General features: G+C 40.1%; 1 protein-coding gene across 1 annotated transcript in view; it reads right to left on the reverse strand.

Annotated features, from left to right (window-relative positions):
• The window catches only part of LOC144635160 (uncharacterized), a 335656-nt gene that overhangs the window by 297437 nt on the left and 27082 nt on the right, over positions 1 to 11137 (reverse strand). The window contains exon 3 of the mRNA XM_078494218.1: positions 8725 to 10426. Coding sequence (XP_078350344.1) covers positions 8725 to 10426 — 1702 coding nt within the window. The remainder of the gene's footprint in view (positions 1 to 8724; positions 10427 to 11137) is intronic.

Genomic DNA, 11137 nt, shown 5'->3' on the forward strand with positions numbered 1-11137 from the left:
CTATTTGTGTTTAAGGGGTCTTTGCATCCAATTCATGAATCTCCGTGAAATGCACAATGAATTGTTCAAACAACTTGCCTTGTTGTTCTTGTTTTGTTTGTTTTATTTTTATTTTTATTTTTTTTTAAATTTTATTTTTTTACTTTTCAACACGATACACTTGACAATACACGAAAAAAAAAATACAAAAGATAAATGAATAAAAAATACAGAGGTAACAATGCGATACACGTTTTACGTAACTATTGTAACTAAATTATTGACAGTAAAGGCTTCCATAAATTCAAAAATTTTTCTTTTTGTCCTTTCGCATGTGCGATTGATCTTTGAATTAACATTTTTTCTTTTACTAACTCAAGAAAGAGAGGGAGATTAGGTAATTTGTGCTCATATTTTTGTAGAAAGACATGTCTTTTGCTAAGTAGAATATAATTGCCCCCGCAGAGTTTTGGCCCAGAGGCCAAAACCCGAGGAGGCATCATAGAAGTCCCCGCGTGTATATATAAGGGATTAAAAAAATAGAAAATATAAAAGAAATATACAAGAAATGTATGGTAGTATGCGACGCGATCCCGATTTGATAAAACTAGGCGCGCACGGTGGTCTCGGTTAATTTCACGGCAAGCACGCAAGGTGTTTTGGGAGTTTCGCCGCCATACTGCGAGCAACAAGCTCAAGATTTGCGACTCAAACGTCTAAAATTTACAGTTCAAAGCTAGATGGGTATCTTGTTCAAGATAAGTTCGCTGAATTGAAATACCCATTTGTTAACCCGGATTTGTCAACACGAATCACAACAGACCGAAAGACTCAGTCACAATTAAAACAGACTACACAGCCACAACTGAGATTTGCCAGTTCTTGGCGAAACACACTCCAGAGATTATATTTAAGTAAATATTAACTGAGATCGATTGTAAAAAAGATTTAACAAGAGGTATTGAGAACTGAGACTCGCAAGACGTTTTCATCAAAAGAGGTGAGAAAATTTTGCCGCATCTTTGACAAGTCAATTGTCGAGGCATCGCGACGCCAGTGGCGGTTTTCGCTAAACAGGCCAAGAAAATTTATTTAAAACAGTTAGTCAGCTCCAGTTGTTCGATGGTTGTTTCGAAAAGATCATCATTTTTCTCGTAGAAACGAATACGAGGACTCTTTTCGACCGTAAAATAGTTACTACTCAAATAGATACAACTAGACACTCATCGTTTCCTTTTGTTTACTTTTCACTAATTAGCATTCATTGTAAGATGTTGTCTCACGGCTTTAAAGCACCCTTTTCAGGAACATCCAATATAATTTCACATATTTAAGCTCAAAGACGAACGGTTAATAAAAAAAATTTCCGCAACCGCAAACAAGACGGCATTTGCAAAAATCAAATTCAAAACAGCCAAAAGCGGGGGCAATGTTAGTGAGAACTACTCCTAGTAATTAAAGATATAGGAGCCAGAACTTCCGGGATTATAGCCGTACATTATTCCTAATTCATCAAAATTGTAATTGTCGTCATTTTGACTATTCCACCGAAATAAGACTGAATTCCAAAAGTCGCGTATACGGGAGCAGTTAACTAGCATGTGCGACAGTGTTTCTAATTCGTTACAGAGTAATGATTTTGTGATTATTTCATATTCTGGCAAATCTAAACCTCCTTTTTCTTTTGCTCCGATAAGCGTGCCTCTTTTTATTTTCGGTTTCTTACCGTTCCAAACGAAGTCTGCTATCAATTTGTTAACGGCGTCAATAACATAAGGTGGGGTGTGAAGACAAGCGCTAGAAGAAATGAGTTTGGATAAACCCAACGTTTTAGCTATTGTTATTTTTCCATACAGGGATAAATCCCTTTGTGACCATAAATTAAATAGCTTCTTAACTTTGATTAGCTTGTTTGCAAAATTTACTTGGTCGCACAAATTAAACTTGTACGAGAAAGCGATTCCTAAAGCTAGGAACCGCTAGCTTTTGCTAGCTTTTGTTTGTTTTATTCTAAAACGTATTTGATTTAAGATGTCGGAAATCAAAGTTTCCGTTTAAGCCAGGCCCATGAAAGTCGACTTTCAGTTCAATTCACAAATGAGCCTAACAAACCTTAGTCCAGTCCTTGCACTCCCCCTACAACTCCCTACAAAGCGGCTAAACTTACTGGGGGGGGGAAGGGTTCAATTCCCCTATAGTGTCGGGTAGGGAGAGTTCAGAAATTGGACTAAACCATTCTTGAAACGCAATTATTTTTTTCATTACAATAATATGACCACCTCTTCTGCCCAGCCTCTCAAAAAAGCACACAAAAACACCTTTGAATAAATGAACGCAGGCATTGTTTTCAAAAATTTACGTTGCTACAACAATGTTAGTGATAGCTATATTACATAGTTGTCTGTAGGAAATGCTGAATTTTTTATTGAATTTTCTCTAAGTTGTTTTGTTCCCAATTACCGTAGCTCTCCTTTCCGCAAAGGCCCAAAGAATATTAAAGACAAATGCGCCCTGGCGCAAAAAGGAAAAAAAAATCTCCCAGCCATTTACTCATCCCCTTTCGGCCTGTGGGACCCGTTTCGACTTGCGGTCATCTTCAGTAAGCTTTTTGGCAACTTGTTTAATGTTCAGAACAACTTTTTATGGAAGAAAACTGAAGCAATTTTCTACGGTCAAAGCATAATTTAAGGGATTTTGTTTAGTGTTTAGGAAGAAAATCAGTGACAGCTTATATTACTGAGACAACGTTTATATTAAGGGGAAAATAACATATCTTGTGTCTGTTTTCGTTGTGTTTGGTTGTTTGTTTACTTAATTGTTTGTTTTTTTGGGTGTGTTCTTCAAGAGCTGACTGGCAATTGGGCACAGCAGTCATCGACCGAAACATGGGCCATGCATAACCATCGCTCCAAGACTGCCAAGGTGTACGGACGGCTGATAAAGGGAGGGGAGAGAGCTCAGTGACCTCTGCTCGTGTTTTAAAGCGTGGCCACACTCGCCTTTTGCAGAGAAGTTATCGGGTTCCCCCTTTGAAAGGACTGCAGTGGGAGGGGGTGATCAATTGGTTGGCGCTCTGGATTTTGGACCGATCCAGGTTCGAGCCCTGGCCAAGGTCATTTTGTTTGTATTCTTGGTAACAACACTTAATTCTCACAGTGCCTTTCACCACCCGGATGTATAAATGGGTACCGGCGAATATAATGCTGGGAATAAACCTGCGATGGACTACCATTCCATTCATCCATCCAATACTTCTAGTCACTAAATGCTACGGCAACTGGGATAAGCTCTGGCTTGATGGGCCACTTGGCCCGATTGCAGGCTCAACGTACCCTTTACAACGTTTCATTGACAACTATGACTGCAATCACATTTACATCCATGCAACTTTAATAAACACTGATTACAACTGTCCATGCAAATACAGCAATAATTGACTTAATATTGAAAATTTTCAACGCAGACATGTTAGGTGATAGGTTCCTGCAAACATTGAATGTGTTTGTTTTTCAAAAAAATGCTGAGAAAGAATGCCTGGACGTTTACGAATCCAGAGGCGGCGGAGCGTTTTGGAACGTGCAGGGGCTAAGACTGTCCCAAAATACTCGGCAGGTTTTCATATTTGAAGCAACTTTTTCAGTTCTATCAACCTTTTGTTTTCTGGGCAGTTTCTAGACCGAAGATTTCCGAAGATTCTCCGATTGTTGTTCAAAGGCCATACGAACGTTTCCGATCATTTGTCGATCTTTTCCGAAGATAAACAAAGTTTCCCGAAGACTTCCATGGAAGTTTCGAAAATGTTTCAACTCTCTCACGAGACGGAATATCTTGACATATCAATTTTATGCTGCGCTTGCGATATCTTCGGCACCAAAACGTGGGGGGCTGAGCCCCCCCCCCCCAAAAAAAAATAAATAAATAAATAAATAAAAACTTCGTTTGGGGCTACAACCCCCCTGCCCCCCTGCTCGGCCGCCTATGGAATCTTACAGCATTCCACTATCACATGTTCGGTGACAACTCTCAACCTATGGAGGCCTATAGCTAGTCCCGATCCTGATACCAAGCTCCGATAAGACCTGATAAGGCCGCGAGGAATTCTATTCGTGACGAACATGTCCGCGTTTGAAATTTGAAAGCTATTAATTACTTGTTACAAATAAACAATATATACTCCGGAGAAACAGATTTCATACTGTGCTATCCGTTACTGTATTCGACAATTACCTAGAAGACTATAGACTGAGTGACCATACACAACTACATTGAGCTTAACCTGACAGTACAGGGGCGGATCCGGGAATTCCTAAAAGGGGGGCTTCTAGTGGAGTCCAATTTTACCCTCTAAAACTCCATTTCTAGCAGTCGAAAAGCGTTTGCGAAGGCATGTTATAAATCTGTAGTTTACCCTTTTTCTAAACCAGAAAACCAAACAAAAATTGCATAATTAAAAGGGACAGCAGTAACGATAGTTATTTAGTTATTTGTCGTTTTTCTACATGCCTCGGAATGCACATTATCTTTTCCTAAATTGACAATCAGTCAATTGGTGGAAATGAGACAACTTAACGTATAAAGCAATTCATTCTATTATTGGTTGCAGGGTCGGCACGACCCCTCACCCCCTCCCCCCCCCCTTTGTATCCGCCTCTGCCAGTGTCAGTATTCAAAGTCTGTTAATAATTACCTTACATGATTATTCGTCTCTGACGTAATTTAAACAAATCAGGAAAAGAGAATACGTACCCACCTAAAAGGTTCTAAAATAAAAGTCATACAAGTACCAACTAAATAAGGTTCGAAAATAAAATGCGATTAAAATAAAGCACTTGAATTATAAATCTCTGTTTACAAAACTCCAACTCTTATTGCTGTAAACTGAAGTCCCGTAACTAAACTTCACTTGTTTGTCTCTGTCCATTTGCCAATAAATTTTTCACATGAGCAATGGTTACGAGGGTAATAACCTATAAAATGGCAAATTACTAATGTTTCGAAATGTTACATTAGAGTAACAGTAAAAATGATACTGGTAATACCACACGAGACCTTGTTTTGTCTTTTGGTCATTAAAACTAAACTACAGAAGTGTCAATTCGCTTTTAAATGGAAAATCCTAAAACGAAAACTTCAATCACAATTTCTACTCAAAAACCCCAGTTTACTTATCCTCTGTAGACAAAAATATTTCATGTCAAGTTACTACTTTAAATATATAGCAGGAAATATAAGCAATAGCAAATATAAGTGTAAATATTGTGAATTCTTTTTCTCAATCACAATACACTTGTTTATAATAAGGTTCAAGAAGCAAATTCGTTACTAGAAAGAAAGTCGAGAAAATTCGCGAGCTTCTTGTTTAGTGTCCTTAATAAGCCTACTTGGGCTAAATACGTTCTTATTGTGTCCTAACTAAGCTACACCGTCATTAGGTCTCGCGATAGTTACGTTACATCCTGGTAACTCGCCTTTCAATTTTAAAATACGATGTTTCAAAATGTTATAAAAGCAAATACTACTATTACAGTATTTGCAAAGCAGCTTATATGGACCTAGGTATTTTGTCGAAATTCTGGAGTGACATTTGCAATGATTTGTAATGAAAAGAGAAAAAAGACATTAGGAAGACAGTGCCGTAGCAAGGGTAAAATAAGTGTGGGGGGTCTGGGGGCATTCCCCCCCCCCCCCCAGAAAATTTTGAAATCTAGAGGCTTGGAAATGCTATTTCCAGCGTTTTCCAAGAGCTATTTGTGATTTACGCGAATTATTTTCTTCCTTCACTGTCTCAGCAAACCAATGCACATTGAAGAGAGTGTAACACTTGCAAGGTCAATTACAAAATAGAAAACCGACTGTCTCTGTATCTTGAAACCAGCAAATGTTTCACTTTTTAGAGTCATCATAGTTAGTCATCATAGTTAGTTAGTTAAACTGTCTGAGTTGCCTTAGAGGCAAACGTAGACTTCATCGGCAGGTCGTTTTTTGAAAACTTCCCAAAGTTTAGTTAGTTTAGTTTAGTTTTTGGCTGATTAATATTGTTGTGCATCACCCTACGTACGTTAAAAAATGAAAAGAAGTGCAAATGTTATTGTGTCAAACCTCTCGGGAGATAAAATTTTATTTTCAACATTTCAAACAGGTCTGTTTTTACTAAAAACTTGGGGAGCACGCCCCCCCCCCCCCCGGCCCCTCCCCTTGCTATGGCACTGAAAGAGTCCTTGTTTCTATTTTCAGACAATTAAAAACCGAGCGACGGTTGTTAACTTGGAAGTGAACAGATCAACTTCTAAACAAACAAGTTTCTCTATATTACACCTTTTGTCTATTTTTTCTGTAACAGGTTTCGTAACAGACTCACCGTCAGGGGGGTTATAACCGGAATTTTACTTAATCCATCGCCAGTAGAATGACATGCAGAACAATGTAGAATTTGGCTACTTTATCATATGAAAGAAAGGGATACAAACACTGAAAAAAGGATATAAAAACTTGTGTTAACTGCTCGTCAAGTAGTTTTCTCGGTACTTGATGTTTAGCGTCTGCAAGATAAGGCAATTTATAAGCGATATAGACTTGTCAGTAAGAACTACTTTAAAATTTATACTCATTACTTTATACTCACTGATCCGGGACGTTTGTTTCGAGTGCTGAGCCTGAAAAAGTAATCACAGATCTCGACACAAAGGCAAATCGCGGTGTATTTCGAGTTAGAGTCACTTCAATTGAAATGGATTTATGGTCATTTCTAACAGCAAGGTAAGAGGAACTGTCTACAGGTAACTATTAAAACCACTTTCAAACTAACATTTAATTAACTGAAACTAAGTAACTTCACGTCCGCCTTTAGGTAGATTGTGGATGCTTTCCGTTAAAGACGATTCCCTTGTTATGCACTTCGCACACCTACTGCGCACAATGTTGCCGGCATCCGAATGCCGTATTAAAACTTCAAAAAGGCCGCTTTAGTAACAATAAGAAATAGCAATTAAGTAGTACATCGCCAGTAATTTAATACTGACGCCATTTGCAAACTGCCTGTGGGGTACCTTTTCTAATTCTCGGGGTTCAAATATTTCGCTCGATCACGAAGCGGGAAAAGGGCCATGGTGACCTTCTTTTTATGTTAATTAACAACTAAAAACTGGCAGAATTTTAAGAAGAGATTCACAAAGCACACCATCAATCAAAAAATTAACACTGTTAATATACTTTGGTCATAAAGAAATTTAAAGAAGTGTCACTTACAATGATTTCATTGATTTTCTCCGAATTCAATCGTGACGTCATCTCCGATTAGTACAAACGGAGCCCAGTACTTTACAGCACCAAACTTCTCTGACTCTCGCAGACATTTCATAGCTCGGTTAAGAGCCACACTGGCACTATGACCGCGTGCGAGATGTTGGTAGAAACTTTTCATGAATTCCATAGTAGCTTCATCATTTATTGCCCAGAGTGACACCAGAACAGAACGCGCACCAGCACCCAAGAATGCCCGTCCAATACCGACCACACCCTCAGGAGTAATTCTCCCTTGAGCACTGTGACAACAACTAAGCACGACAAGCCTCGCTCGCAGCTGAACAGCTTGCACATCTGACATTTTCAACATGTAGTCTTTCTCCTTGGGTTTTCTGGATGTCCGTGCAGCATTTGGAGCCAAAGCAATTTCGCCAGCTTCCATGTCACCGTGGGCTGCAATGTGTACCAAGGCAACGGAGCTTATTTGTTTAAGCACCTCGTCTTTCGTTGCTTCTCTTCCCGTCAGTGGTTTGGTGTTAACAATCTCACCTATCATCTCCACTTCTTTTAGGGCCCATGGCAAAGGCAACAATTTGCCGCGCTTTCCTTTTACTTCCGCCAAACATGGATCTCCCACAAGAAGCGCCCCATTCGTACTGTGGTAGCCCTCTGGACAATCTGTGATCAGTTTCAAAGTTGTAAGCGAGGGAAGAATGCGGATCCTGGTAGATTCATTGATGTATCCGGGAGCCTCAACAGCACACGCAGCATACGGAACCAAGCATAATGGGCCATCCGGCACAATAATTAATTCATCGCCTTTAAGCAAGTTTGCAATTGGGCCAAACACAGCATCAAACAAGAGGCGCAGAGAATTGGTTTTGCTTTCTGCTACTTCCTGACAAGATTCGTCATTGAGTGGTAAATCTTCTTCCGGGTCATCCAATGAACGATTTTCGCATTTAACATGATAACCAACACCAATTTCTTTGAAAGCTTTTTCCATTAGCGAGGAGGCATCTTCGATGCTCTTTTTCTGAAAATGGATATCTGTACCCGAGACTACCCATGAATTTATGGTGTTACTTTCCAGTGCTAAAAAAACTGTCTGCGTAGATATCCCACTCAATATGTCAGTGATGGTTGCTTTAGATTCAGATGACTCAGACGCTAGTAATTCAGAGTGATATTGCACTTTCATGAGATCCATCAAGGCCTGTGCTCGTCCTTGCTCAGCGACACACAAAGCCTCGTCAGGCTTTTCAAGCAGTAGCAGTGTTCTCCACAAAGCAGTGTAGGCATTTTGACACGCATTGCGAAAGGATATTTTCCATATATCCTCAGACTGGAGAAGACCTCTGACCTCATTCAACAGCTGTACACTGTTTCGATAATAATCACGAGCTTCATGCAAGGCACCCGTTAATTTCAAAACGAGACCTAAATTGTAACATGCCTGGCCCTCCTCATATTTCTGTCCCAGTTCTTTTGCAATGTTAAGACGTTTCGTATGGTAATCTATAGCCTGTTTGAAATCACCCAGGGACTGGTAAGCATTGCCAAGATTGCCATAAGCACGTCCTTCTCCATCTCTTTCTCCCAGTTCATTCGCAATGCTAAGAGCTTTCGTATGGTAATCTATAGCCTGTTTGAAATCACCCAGGGACTGGTAGGCATTGCCAAGATTGGCATAAGCACGCCCTTCTCCATCTCTCTGCCCCAGTTCTTTTGCAATGTTAAGATCTTTCGTATGGAAATCTATAGCCTGTTCGAAATCACCCAGGGAATAGTAAGCATTGCCAAGATTGGCATAAGCAGCTCCTTCTCCATCTCTCTGCCCCAGTTCATTTGCAATGTTAAGATGTTTCGTATGGTAATCTATAGCCTGTTTGAAATCACCCAGGGAATCGTAAGCATTGCCAAGATTGCCATAAGCAGCTCCTTCTCCATCTCTCTGCCCCAGTTCTTTTGCATTGCTAAGAGCTTTCGTATGGTAATCTATAGCCTGTTTGAAATCACCCAGGGACCGGTAGGCAATGGCAAGATTGCAATAAGCACGCCCTTCTCCATCTCTCTGCCCCAGTTCTTTTGCAATGTTAAGAGCTTTCGTATGGTAATCTATAGCCTGTTTGAATTCACCCAGGGAATAGTAAGCATTGCCAAGATTGCAATAAGCATGCCCTTCTCGATCTCTCTGCGCCAGTTCTTTTGCAATGTTAAGACGTTTCGTATGGTAATGTATAGCCTGTTTGAAATCACCCATGGACCGGTAAGCATTGCCAAGATTGCCATAAGCACGTCCTTCTCCATCTCTCTGCCCCAGTTCATTTGCAATGTTAAGAGCTTTCGTATGGTAGTCTATAGCCTGTTTGAAATCACCCAGGGACTGGTAAGCATTGCCAAGATTGCCATAAGCACGTCCTTCTCCATCTCTCTGCCCCAGTTCATTTGCAATGTTAAGAGCTTTCGTATGGTAATCTATAGCCTGTTTGAAATCACCCAGGGAATCGTAAGCATTGCCAAGATTGCAATAAGCACGTCCTTCCCGATCTTTCTGCGCCAGTTCATTTGCAATGTTAAGAGCTTTCGTATGGTAATCTATAGCCTGTTTGAAATCACCCAGGGAATCGTAAGCATTGCCAAGATTGCAATAAGCAGCTCCTTCTCCATCTCTCTGCCCCAGTTCTTTTGCAATGTTAAGACCTTTCGTATGGTAAACTATAGCCTGTTTCAAATCACCCAGGGAATAGTAAGCATTGCCAAGATTGCCATAAGCACTTCCTTCTCCATCTCTCTGCCCCAGTTCTTTTGCAATGTTAAGATCTTTCGTATGGTAATCTATAGCCTGTTTGAAATCACCCAGGGAATAGTAAGCATTGCCAAGATTGCAATAAGCAGCTCCTTCTCCATCTGTCTGCCCCAGTTCTTTTGCAATGTTGAGATGTTTCGTATGGTAATCTATAGCCTGTTTGAAATCACCCAGGGACTGGTAAGCATTGCCAAGATTGCCATAAGCACGTCCTTCTCCATCTCTTTCTCCTAGTTCATTCGCAATGCTAAGATGTTTCGTATGGTAATCTAAAGCCTGTTTGAAATCACCCAGGGAATAGTAAGCATTGCCAAGACCGGAATAAGCACGCCCTTCTGCATCTCTCTGTCCCAGTTGTTTCGCAATGTTAAGAGCTTTTGTATGGTAATCTATAGCCTGTTTGAAATCACCCAGGGACTGGTAGGCAAGGCCAAGATTGCAATAAGCACGTCTTTCTCCAGCCCTGTTCCCTAGTTCTATTGCAGTGTTAAGTTCTTGCTTGTAGTTCTCTATCTTTCTTTTAATCATTTTTATATACTTATATTCATGTGACCAATTTGCGTGCCTCTCCTCAAGTACACACCTAGTAAACATGAAATGTAAAAAATAGAATATTTTGTAGCTTGATTGAGGTATTCGTATGTGAGTATTTTTTTAATTGCGCTTTGGCCCTATGATTAGAGTGGTTATGAAATCAAACTTTCGAGCTAAGTTTTATGGTTTATAATTAGAGTCTATCGCTTGATAAGTTTCCGCCTGAGAGACTGAGACAGACTTAAAAATGTAGGTCGGTCGATTTTGCAAAAAAATGTTTACTTAATACTCCAAACTTTCAGCTTAGTCGAGCGCCTTTGTGCAGTCTAGTTCTGGATATTAGACCAAGAGGGACCCCGAGACTGATTTTCAACACGATTGCGGCCACTATTCAATATCCATATCAGCGACACACGATAATTTCAAACAATACCAAAATTATTTTTGTAAGCTCTATCCCACAGCTTCTAAGTCTAATTGGAATATTTCGTTTGCCTGTGCTCGGGGGTGGGGGAGGGCTTAGCAACTTACACACACATTCTCTTAAAGTGCTACTGTGATCAAATTTTGGGA

The sequence above is a fragment of the Oculina patagonica genome, chromosome 13 (assembly GCF_052425735.1).
Source record: "Oculina patagonica isolate OP01 chromosome 13, crgOcupat, whole genome shotgun sequence".
Lineage (NCBI taxonomy): Eukaryota > Metazoa > Cnidaria > Anthozoa > Scleractinia > Oculinidae > Oculina > Oculina patagonica.